At 45.2% G+C, this 12500-nt stretch overlaps 1 protein-coding gene across 2 annotated transcripts in view; it reads left to right on the top strand.

Moving 5' to 3' along the window:
- Window positions 1-12500, top strand: part of LOC123518692 (Krueppel-like factor 6) — a 782284-nt gene that overhangs the window by 714260 nt on the left and 55524 nt on the right. For both annotated transcript variants that reach the window (XM_045279687.1, XM_045279688.1), the window contains one exon: window positions 3583-4495. In XM_045279687.1, coding sequence (XP_045135622.1) covers window positions 3595-4495 — 901 coding nt within the window. In that variant the 5' untranslated portion in view covers window positions 3583-3594. The remainder of the gene's footprint in view (window positions 1-3582; window positions 4496-12500) is intronic.

Genomic DNA, 12500 nt, shown 5'->3' with positions numbered 1-12500 from the left:
CTCTCTCTCTCTCTCTCTCTCTCTCGTCTGTGTTATCTTTATTTTTCTTACAATATTTGCATACACTTATCATCAAACTGGATTTTGGATAACAATATGATTAAGAAAATTATGAAAGTGAAAATTGCTAGTGATTACACACACACACACACACACACACACACACACACACACACAGAAGAGAAATAAGTGGCAATAATATGTTAGTGTTCCCAACGTCGTCCTCCCTCTGGTAAACATCTCACCTCTGGCATACAATACAATAACGTGGAGGTGACGGCACACACCCCGGAATGTTGTTCGCTCCCTCAGGAATATAATAAGGAACAAAGGTGCGGAGGACAAGCAGCTGCATATCCTTCAGGGAGGGTAAGCAGGCAGGCAGAGAGGCAGACAATCTCTCTCACACACACACTCTCTCTCTCTCTCTCTCTCTCTCTCTCTCTCTCTCTCTCTCTCTCCCCTGGTCTGGAAATTCTCAGCGACAAAAAACTAATTTGAGAACATCCGTATAATATTAAATTACAGTTGTCGTGGCTAGCTTTATCTGAACAACATGTGTGTGTGTGTGTGTGTGTGTGTGTGTGTGTGTGTGTGTGTGTGTGTGTGTGTGTGTGTGTGTGTGTGTGTGTGTGCCCCCGTCAGGTTTATGGCCTGCCACCAGCCTCCCTCAACAGCTGCTCCGATCGGCCATCCCATCCCTTTGTCCACTAACGTTAACTCTATTGCTGACATCGCATCGGACAGCTTCTCCGAGCCGCCCGAGAGAGACTTGCTTTAGACAGCGTTCAAGCACCTCCAAGGATGCACCTACCTTGACGAGGAGGTGGCCTGAGAAAGTGGCAAGTTATTATTAATGATGAGATAGAGGAGATGGAATCATATAATAATATAGGAAAAATCAGCTACACTTTCATGTACTTATCTGGTCCACACGCGCTTCATATACATTCTAAATTATCTATCTCTTATTTTTTTATTGACAGTCATTTTGTATCATTGTAAACGAAAAGGACCAAATGACCTTCCGATGGCTCCAGAGTTGCCTGCGATAAACTCTGAGGGCCACGCACGCCGCCAATGACGATACCGGGGGAAGTCAACGTCAAAGTGCCGCCGCGTATTTCATCAGGAAATTGAAACTTCGCCGACAGTTATTTCCAATGAATGAGAGCAATACAATGCCTCGCCCACCGGATCACGAGGGTCTGTGGCCTAAAATAAACCATGACACCCGTTATGAATTTTTTATATGCGTGCGGAACGAGATGAGGGGGATCAATGCACAGCCATTCGCTTCCCTAAACTCGTGAGCAATTTGAAAATATGAATCATAAGGATAAACTAAGTGTTAGTCTACCCCATTTCTGTTCCTGTTTACGGTGTTTCGGCCAGTACATCAGCATGCACGGCAAGGTACACACACACACACACACACACACACACACGAAAAATATTTATATTTCGCACACAAGGGGGCCACACCACAAAAACAATTACACGCAGGTAAGCGCGCAACACAAACTATTACACACGCCCCTCGGCCACTACATGCAAGCACTTTCCCTCATTCAAGCAATCAAGCAACATTTACACTGCTGCCGAGAACATCCGGAGCCTCTAGAGGCAAACTCCGTGTAAACACTTAAGACCAGACCAGCGCCAAGGTAAACACAGTTGCCTCCTCCTCCTCCTCCTCCTCCTCCTCCTCCTCCTCCTCCTCCTCCTCCTCCTCTTCCCTTTCCTCCTCCTCCTTCTGCACCTGCCTCTTCCCCTTCTTCCTCCTTCTTCTCTTCTTCCTTCTCCTCCTCCTCCTCCTCCTCCTCCTCCTCCTCCTCCTCCTCCTCCTCCTCCTCCTCCTCCTCCTCCTCCTCCTCCTCCTCCTCATTTTATAGAAGAGGTGCTGAGACCTCCACTACTCCTTGTTACTTATGCTAGTGAACGCGATATATTTCTAGGTTTTCATTCGCTAACCTTCTCGTGTACATATTTACTTGCTGAAGTTGTATTTGCTCTATTTTTGTTACTCCGAGGAATTATATTAAAGACATCCCAGAGCGTGCACTTCCTAATTTCACCTCTTCTTCTCTACCCTGAAATATCATCAACACTTTTCAAATTGCCTATATATTGCACTCATTATCTTCCCAAACACCCATTCCAATTATGTGAATATCCTACTCCTCATCCTTTTCCTCCCTCTCCTCCTCCTATTCCTCTTCCTTCTCCTCCTCCTCCTCCTCCTCCTCCTCCTCCTCCTCCTCCTCCTCCTCCCACTATATCATATATATATATATATATATATATATATATATATATATATATATATATATATATATATATATATATATATATGCCTCTTCTCCGATCTTTTCCCATTTCCATGATTTTCTTGTTGTCTTTGTCCACCTACTACTTTTGGTGCTTTTCGTTTTCGTCGTTGTTCTCTTCCTCGTACTCTTTCTCCTCTTTCTCATCCTCCTCATCTTTTTCTCATTTTAACCTTCCTTCTATTCCTATACTTTGCTCCTTGTCCTCATCCTACCCTTATCTCTTCGTTCAGCTTCGCTCCGTCCTATTTCTTTGGCCTCCTCTCCACTTATTGGTCAACACAATGATACAAAATGTCATCAGATCAAAAGGCGGTGACGACAAGACTCCCACGAGTCGGAGGGAGGGTGTAAGAGACAGACTAAGTACGACTCGTGAGCGCGATACGAAGAGACAGGTTAAGTGTCGTGTGTGTCCTGAGAGAGAGAGAGAGAGAGAGAGAGAGAGAGAGAGAGAGAGAGAGAGAGAGAGAGAGAGAGAGAGAGAGAGAGAGAGAGAGAGAGAGAGAGAGAGAGAGAGAGATGGGGGGGACGGTAAGCATTGTTACAGGATCAACCTACACGCCTCATTCACGTCTTCCTGCTGGCTGTGGTGCCTTGGAGCATTACACAGGGTACAGGCGGCGCCACGTCCGTGGTGTGGCAAGGAAGGTTGGCTAGGGGTGCTTCGTCTCGCTCTCTGCTACACTTGTCCTGTGCCTGTTTGGCGCAGCATTCGAGTCTGTTGACGTCGTGTTCCCTTGATACTGACTAATATTTGGGCTTTAGGGGATATTTTTATTATTCAGACATTTACTGACATACACATATCTCGACTCGCTGCAAAACATGATAATGTCACTATTCTTCATGTAGAAAGCATCGCTCCACGCAATGCAATGATACATACTTTCAATGAAAATATTATATGCTATGTATGTAAGTAGGCGAATATATATGTATATGTGTATTCACGCTATATACATGTGTTTTTATACATATATATATATATATATATATATATATATATATATATATATATATATATATATATATTTTTTTTTTTTTTTTTTTTTTTTTTTTATTTATTTATTTATTTTTTGTTGTTGTTTTGGGCTAGTGGTCCTCTTACATATGTAAAATGAATAAAGGCAATAGTGTTCTAATGCTGAAAGCAAAAAATAGTATAGTTGTTTCACGTCGTTAAGTTGCTGCATTACTTTGGTATAGGTTGACAGTAGCACATCAGTGACACTATTTTCTTTTTTTACAGAACTGCTACGAGATGGATCGCTACCTGAAGGACGAGCCTCGAGTAAAAGGAGGACGAAAGCTTGGTAGCTGCGATATCGACGCTTTCTACGAAGAGTTTTCTCACGACTCTCAAGCACAACCGGTGCGCTTCTACACCAAACTGGGTCGGCCCGTCAAAGGTGGCCGCAGTTCACGCTTTCTGGTGAAGGTCAAACCTGAAATCCTTAGCGCAGAATTCAACATCAAGCGGGAACATTATGACCGCGAAACCTGCGAGAAGACAGACCACATCAACTCCGATGTAGTTGTCAAAGACGAACCATTAGAGGACCTCGATGACCCACTGAGTCAAGATGACCTGTGTGGCTCAGAGCGATCGCTCGACTCCGTGTCTGTGTCCTCTTCTTCCTCAGCCTCATCTCTCGCCTCCTTGGAAGGTGACCTCGATGCCCCCAGCAGTGTGGGTGCCCAGAGCCCCACTCGCGGTCGGTCCCTAGTCTCTTGGGCGTCATCAGAAGATATGGCGACGGACGCGCGACTTGAATCCGGTGCGCGACGCTCGTCAAGCACGTCGTTCTTCGGGGCGGCGAAGCTCCTAGCTGCCAAGTCAGCCCCCAACATAGCCACCTTGACGCCACCCTCCTCCCCGGAGACGTCGCCAACCGCCCACACACCTACGCTCCTAAAGGTTCATGCCCGCTCACAAGTGCCAAAGTATATCTCCTTCACCACCTCCTTGCCCCTCAAGACCAGTAACAACAACAACAGCAGTAATCTAACACTGGGCGTTCGAGGCATGGTGGGCGTCCACCCGCGGGCGGCAGACACTTCCCCAGACGCCAAACGCAGGGTGCATAAATGTCTCTTCCCCGGCTGTAAGAAAGTCTATACCAAGTCCTCGCACCTTAAGGCCCATCAGCGCACACACACCGGTAAGTGTTGTCCATCTTATTTATCAATTCTTATGTTTTGATTGTGTTTGAATCGCTTTAATTCAATAATAGGCGCTACAATCGAGAATTACAAAATTACAAAAACTTCAGACAGTTTTGTTCCTCCGAGTGTTCTGCCAAGGAGCAAAGCCTGTCTAGTTCAGTAATCAGCTTTTTTTTTTTTACCTTGATATATCTTTATTTTTTTGTATTTCACTTAAAAGAGTCTACAATTTACTGGATAAAATGACATGCAATTACCAGTACGATATAAAACATTAAATGGCATGAAAATTACAACCATTTTCTATTACCAGCAATAAGTGCAAAGTTAATGATAAATCTAACTAAATGAGGTACTAATAGTTTGGATCCCTGTTGCTGTGTTCTAGCGAGTTTGCATTTTCCCCTCGTAAATCTAATATAAATAATACAAATAAATAATTCGCTTCCTCCGAACATTCACGTCCTCTGGAGGATATGAAGAGTGAAGAAAAACCTCTTTTATTGGTGGATGAAAAGCGTTTGGTTATTCCCAGTTGTTTGCTAAATCAGTTTCCCCTGCTTGCTCGCCAGGCAAAAATCTCTTCACAGTAAAGAGAGGGACGGACGATCCATTTTACGTAGCAGCATCGAAAGAGAGTCAGTCCCCTCGCACTACCCGGAACAGCAGACATCCCTGCCGAGTTGTGATTCCGGTATGGATCCAAAATTAGATAAATTTCCATTATTCTGTCAGCCTGGCAATCCCGTGCGTGCCTGGAATGGGATTACTTGATTCTAGCCTCCTTGATTATCATTATTAATATGCTTGATGCGTTTGTTAAAGTATTGCCGCCATTACCGCGGGGAGCCTTTACCGTGCATTCCCTCCCAGGCTTCCCAACTCCAGCGTCTCTAGCTAAGTTACCATTATTGCCTCATCCTGAATCGAAGTCCTGGAGTTTAAGGGGCTCGCCGGCAACTTAAGTGGTTCAGAAGCATGTAAGTCCTCCGGATCCCCTCTCCAGCTTCCTCCCAAGGACCGAGTCGCGGCGTCCCTCGACCCCTATACCCTAATTAGACGACCTTTGGCGGTGGCAGGCTCCGTCGAGCGCTGTCCCCCTCCCCTCCGCCAACCAGGTCCTGGAGCGAGGGAGATGAGTTGTGGCGGACACGAGACTAACGGTCTGGAAAATTAGTCTGCTTGTCAGGGGGTCTCAAGGCTGTTGGAACCCGTCTGTTTTTGCCCCACCCAGTTTTGGAATTTTTCCCTTCGTCTTCGGAGCGGCCCAGGAACCTCATTAAATTACCGGGTGCAGCGTGCGGGCCATAAGTTACTGTCGCCGCGTTCACTGGCTTGGCGTTCCTGTTCTTCAGTTTTAGCCTCACTCGCGACGGCAGTAAAGAACGGCCTCAAAAATTACCCTGAACGACGTGCACTTCATGCTTGACGACACCATAAAATAATCATGATTAACGCTGCAGGTATTTAGGCGGGAAGCGAAAAACGTGCCGGTGCGCCGTGTTCCAAGCCGGTGCTATCGACGCGACCAAAACTCATTTAACCAGCTTTTTTGCACGTTAGAGTTTGGATTCTTGAGGGTTATTGCCAGATCGGGGAGTAATTGCCAAACGTCTTGGGGTTTGCACTTGGCAGATACAATTAGCGTCCATACTGACAGCCACGATAAAGCCTACAATGGCGACCTAAGTCCAGATTATAACAACTTCATCGATCCCTTACGTTCATCTAATCGCAGGTCTGTCTTTCATGGTACTTACGACTGTAATTAGTGAGCAGAAGGACTGCTGGTATAACACACATTATCGCGGTAAGTGCCTCTCTACTGCACCAGACGGCAGGGGTGAGCTGAGGCCCTCTTGGAAGTGGTATTAGCAGCCTTATGCCGCGAAGCCAGAAAGAGCAAAATCCCCCTTACGTCCGGACAATTGCCTATCAATTCAAGAGGTGACCTAATTTTTGCTCTCTTGGCCAAAGACTTTCAGGCTTGAATTGATGTTCCTCTGTAATGGTATTATGTTGGAAACTTGTATCAGAGTATGATTTTTTTTAACCACGAGCTGCGCCCCAGCAGTCATATATTGCCTTCCTGCATCCATACCTTACGGGACAGTTTAGTAATTTTTCGCCAAGTAGATATTACGTGGTGACTGTATTTCTCAAGGCGACTCAGCTGAACACCGATGTCTAATGTAAGTGCGCTTGTGTTGCTCATTTCTCGGCGAGCTGGATTCTCTCTTGTACATTGAGAGGGTGATGCGAGCGTTTAATGTGAATGTTTGAATCACGATATATTAAGTAGCAAACATAATGATAACTGTGTGTGTGTGTGTGTGTGTGTGTGTGTGTGTGTGTGTGTGTGTGTGTGTGTGTGTGTGTGTTTTACTGTTTGATCTGCTGCAGTCTCTGACGAGACAGCCAGAGGTTACCCTACGGAACGAGCTCAGAGCTCATTATTTCCGATCTTCGGATAGGCCTGAGACCAGGCACACACCACACACCAGGACAACAAGGTCACAACTCCTCGATTTACATCCCGTACCTACTCACTGCTAGGTGAACAGGGGCTACACGTGAAAGGAGACACACCCAAATATCTACACCTGGTCGGGGAATCGAACCCCGGTCCCCTGGCTTGTGAAGCCAGCACTCTAACCACTGAGCTACCGGTGTGTGTGTGTGTGTGTGTGTGTGTGTGTGTGTGTGTGTGTGTGTGTGTGTGTGTGTGTGTGTGTGTGTGTGTGTGTGTGTGTGTGTGTCAGTTATCATTATGTTTGCTACTTAATATATCGTGATTCAAACACCCACAGACAACTGTGAATAAAAACACACTGGGTGAGTGTGGGACGACCACTTCACACGAGATCTTCGGGACAAATAAGATACATTTTAACGTTCAAGACAATATAAAAACAATAAAATATAAAAACAAGGGATATGATGTTGCTAGGTACAACTTTAGAATTACAGTTAGCTGCATGGGTGATTCTTGATTGTTAAGATTAAGTTTATATTTGTAAATGATGAATCACTATGCATTTATAAATACAAACTTAAATAAGAAATTAAAATTTACATTGTTTAAAGATTTTGTGGATTAGATGGTTGTATAGCATTACTGTGTCAGAACAGCAGTTAAGATAGGAGATTATCAAGTGCCAAGGACCTCTTTTGTCCAGGAGATATCCTGTAGAGTGGACGTCCCACACTCACCCAGTGTATTTTTACTCACAGTGGTCTGACGATGGGATTATGTTTGTCCTCAAACGTTACAAGTAAAAACATTGTGTTTTAACTGCGAATTTTCTTCACTTTAACGCTTTGGCGGATCTAAGCTTAATTATAAGTACAGTACTCCAATAGATAGATAGATAGATAAATAAATTAATAAACAAATGAATAGATACGCAGATCAACATCCTTCTCCCTCTTCTCTCCGCACGCACACTCCAAAAGTGACCGACCGCGGGCAAAGGTTAAGAGGATTGATTGCTGCCGCTTAAGTCGAGTGTTTTGGTGTTCATCACAATGTCTCCTCATCGGCCATTTATTGTTGGCGCGTTACCGTCTTGCGCCCCACAGCGCGCCGCCACCCAAGGGATGCAGGAGACGAAGTGCCTCTGAAAAGCTAAATTAACTTCACCGTGAAATGGGTGATCCACGACCGGCTCTATTTTACCGCCTGAAGCCCGGGAGTCCCATCCATTACCGCTGAGTCTGTTGCTGCTGCGGCTGCTGCTGCTGCTACTGCGTTTGCCATCGGCACCACCACCGCTCCATAATCCTTAACATCATGGAGCGAAAAAGAAATATATACTTTTACTGAGGTCATCTGTAGACTGCGACCGCAACCTCCATACGTCATGTTATCTCTTCTATATAGTGAATACCTCAACAAATGCTGCTGGAGAATGTGATTAACGGTTTTCCAATAAAATCCAAACAACGCACGCACGCACACACACACACACACACACACACACACACACACACACACACACACACACACACACACACACACACACACCTCTACGAAATACTAGCCAAACTTTCAACTCTCTCTCTAAGTATCAGTCTCGAGGTAAGTGATGCGGTATTACAACCACACATGTTAACCGGGAGTTAGATGAAGTAGAAGCTTATTTAACTTAATTCCACCAAAGAAAACTTATCTTTCCGTATTTGTCTTCCCATTCCAGTGTCTAGGGAAATATTCTTAATTAAGACTTCACCGGAGATGGAGGGAGCTAGGGAGATGGATGGAAAGAAAAACACAAAACTGTGCAGATGTTAACCTTATTGCGTGTGTGTGTGTGTGTGTGTGTGTGTGTGTGTGTGTGTGTGTGTGTAATTCACTGTTTGATCTGCTGCAGTCTCTGACGAGACAGCCAGACGTTACCCTACGGAACGAGCTCAGAGCTCATTGTTTCCGATCTTCGGATAGGCCTGAGACCAGGCACACACCACACACCGGGACAACAAGGTCACAACTCCTCGATTTACATCCCTTACCTACTCACTGCTAGGTAAACAGGGGCTACACGTCAAAGGAGACACACCCAAATATCTCCACCCGGCCGGGGAATCGAACCCCGGTCATCTGGCTTGTGTGTGTGTTTGAACGTAACTAAATATATTGGTGAATTGAAAAGCCTTTCAAGCAATTAAAGAAAAAAATCCTATCAAGTTATATGTTTGATAAAAATAAGAGCAACAAACCAAGACTTGATTTGAGGCACAAGACGGAAAGATAAGAATAGTGTCAAATAATCTCAAGATAGAAGTTGATACATGAACTTATTTAGGGCTGATTCCATACGTCGAGTGGCGAGACTCAGAGGAAAGCGCCGAGAGGTCAAATGGAACTTATGGTAAAATAATGTATGACATGAGAGAGAGAGAGAGAGAGAGAGAGAGAGAGAGAGAGAGAGAGAGAGAGAGAGAGAGAGAGAGAGAGAGAGAGAGAGAGAGAGAGAGAGAGTGTGTGTGAGGGGGGGCGGTGTGTGGGTGCGTTTAAAGCAAGGGACTTCTTGACGGTGAGCACCACTGGACACGGCGGGAGTTTGGCCAGAGAGGATGAGGGAGGCGGGTGAAGGGCGTGATGGGCCGTGGTTTAAGAGGAGGAGGGAAAGACTGCTGACTGCACGGGAGGAGGAAAGCTCGATTAGCTGCTGGAAACTTTTCAGGAGTACCATTCCAACCCACTACTTTTGGAATTAACCTGAAATGATTTTAAAAGGAAGTTCTTTTAGAGAGAGAGAGAGAGAGAGAGAGAGAGAGAGAGAGAGAGAGAGAGAGAGAGAGAGAGAGAGAGAGAGAGAGAGAGAATGTACATAGATGATAAGAAAAAAAATATATTAACACTAAAAATGAAGATGAAACTTTTGTCACAATCCTCAAATTAGCAGAAGAAAAATACAGTGAAAGAGTTGGTAAGGTTGAGCAGCCAGTACTGAGGAAGGGGAGTAAGGGAGGTCAGCAGCGGGGTGAGAGGAACGAAACGGTGGAGCACCAATACTGCAGTAAAGTAATGCCTGCCCTGACCAGGGTGTCGATAACCACAGTGACCCCAGCGTTGTTAGTTACCGTCGAGAGGGAGGCGAGGGAGGGACGCCGAGGACTGTGGCAAGTGGAGAGAGGAAGAAAGGGAGGGTGGGAAAGATGGAGTGGGTAATACGAGTAGTACGGAGAAAGGAGGAAAAGTTAGAGATGCAGAAGTGGCTGCTGTAAGGAGTGGTAGTGGCAGGGTGTGTCAACAAGGGTGGAATGTAATTTTTTAAGGGACTGAAGGATGCAGTATAGACTGAAGGTATGACATATGGAAGAAGGAAGGTGCTCAAGACGTGCCACACCAAAAGAAAAACCAATACTCTATCAGCAACAATCTCACAACAGCCAGTATACTTTTCCAAATAAGCTTGAGGTCACACGTTGAGGATATCTACAATGACATAACTTTTGCTACAATTGGGCATGAGGAGGTAATTCTTCCAACCCGAGGCTGATCAAAAGGGGAGAAGTTGGGGAGGAGCGCGTCAGTCGGCCTCACGGGGGAGCTGCTTTTATGGGGGCTGGCCCTCGTTTCTACACAAGTTTTAATGCCAATTTCACGAACCTGTCTTAGGAGTTGCTCGGGTGCCAGCTCGGTGCATTTTCTCTGAATGTATTTTGTGAAATTTTTTCGTCTTTGTGTTCAGTCGTGCGTGTTGAGTGTTTCAGCGGCGCCAGGACAGCATTATGTCGACCGTCTGGGAGAGTATCAGTCCACAGCTGGAGGAAGGGAGAGCGGCTGATGAAAATTTGTTGAAGGAAAAAAAAAAAATCAGAGACACACGATCGTTTGGGGAACCGGAGAGCCGGAAAAAGTTTCAATAGAGAGTCCCGCTGAGGCAGGGCGAGGAGGTACCTGCTGTCTGGCTCAAGACTTCCTTTCCTCGCCACGCTTTCTTCAAGTGTTTACTCGGTGTCCTATCGCACAAAGAGAGAAAAAAAACCTTACCTTTCAAATACATGACCTCTCTCTAATCAACAGCCAGTCGTTCTCATCAACTCAACAACTCGCACCCCTCTGTCTCTTTTTTAACTCATTATAACTTTTGAAAAAATATTGGTACTAATAACAAACTGATTTGAATATCTAATGAATGATTCACATTAACACATTTACTTTATCACTGGCACCGGAAGAGGAAGGCAGAAAAGCGTTTCTCAGGAAGCACAAAAATACATGAAAGAAACTTGTTCTACCACAGATTTACCAAATGGAGCAGAAAATAATGAAGGAGAAGTGTGGGGATGGGTTCCAGACACCTTGCTGATGCAGATAACTGGAGAGAGAGAGAGAGAGAGAGAGAGAGAGAGAGAGAGAGAGAGAGAGAGAGAGAGAGAGAGAGAGAGAGAGAGAGAGAGAGAGAGAGAGAGAGAGAGAGAGATGAAAAGATAGGGAGATGAAAATAAGGCAAGGAGAAGTAAAAATAGGAACAGGGTAAAAAAAACAAGGAAAGAAAAGCGATAGAGTTCAGCCGAATAGCAAGGGATAAGGCAGGAGAGGAGTGAAAGGGTCAAATAAACGGGGAAGAGACGATAAGGAGGGGGAGTAGGAGGCAAGGAGGAGGTGTAAAAGAAGGGTACGAGGCTTGGAAAAAGAGTATGGGATAAGGCAGGGAAAGGAGAAAAGAGAAAACGACGTGGTGGGACAGTAGAAGTAGAGGAAATCGTTAAGTTTGAAAAGAAAGAAAAATATCGTGAGATGACGAGAGAGAGAGAGAGAGAGAGAGAGAGAGAGAGAGAGAGAGAGAGAGAGAGAGAGAGAGAGAGAGAGAGAGAGGTGAAGGATACAAAAGTAGAAAAATGTAAATAAAACTGCAGACAATGGAAAAGTAAGAGACGTGGAAAGAAATACTGCAAGCAAGACAGATAGAAAAAAAAATGGGAGACTGGAATAGAGAGAAGGGTTGGGCAGTGATGGAGAGAGAGAGAGAGAGAGAGAGAGAGAGAGAGAGAGAGAGAGAGAGAGAGAGAGAGAGAGAGAGAGAGATGCAGCATGGAGGGTAGAGTAGCGACGCGTGTGAGAGAGTAGTAGGGGACAGGGAGGGTAAGTTTGGGCATTACTCAGGACACCCTCAGGACCTCGGGGAACAATATAACGCACGCTACAAATTCTGCCTCAAAGACTATGATAAATGAGCAACCCTTCTGACCCCCAGCCACTGCCACCACCTCCAGCACCGACCCTCTCTCTCCCTATCCCTCTGTCTAACTTTGTAGGAGTGTTACCCCATCCCTTCAATCTCTCTCTCTCTCTCTCTCTCTCTCTCTCTCTCTCTCTCTCTCTCCGGTAATTAACTTCTAACGCCCATTTTCATTCACAGTTAATCCTAATTAAGTCTATGCAGCAGAGAATAATATTGTTACTTCATCTTAATCTTCTGAAACTTGGCTCGATTTTCTTTCTACTTTTAATGAAATCCTTCACTTGATGATTTCTTTATAAACTGCAAT

The sequence above is a fragment of the Portunus trituberculatus genome, chromosome 44, assembly GCF_017591435.1.
Source record: "Portunus trituberculatus isolate SZX2019 chromosome 44, ASM1759143v1, whole genome shotgun sequence".
In the NCBI taxonomy this organism is placed as follows: domain Eukaryota; kingdom Metazoa; phylum Arthropoda; class Malacostraca; order Decapoda; family Portunidae; genus Portunus; species Portunus trituberculatus.
The sequence above is the reverse complement of the archived record's forward strand: the minus strand, read 5'-3'. Positions and strand labels throughout refer to the sequence as shown.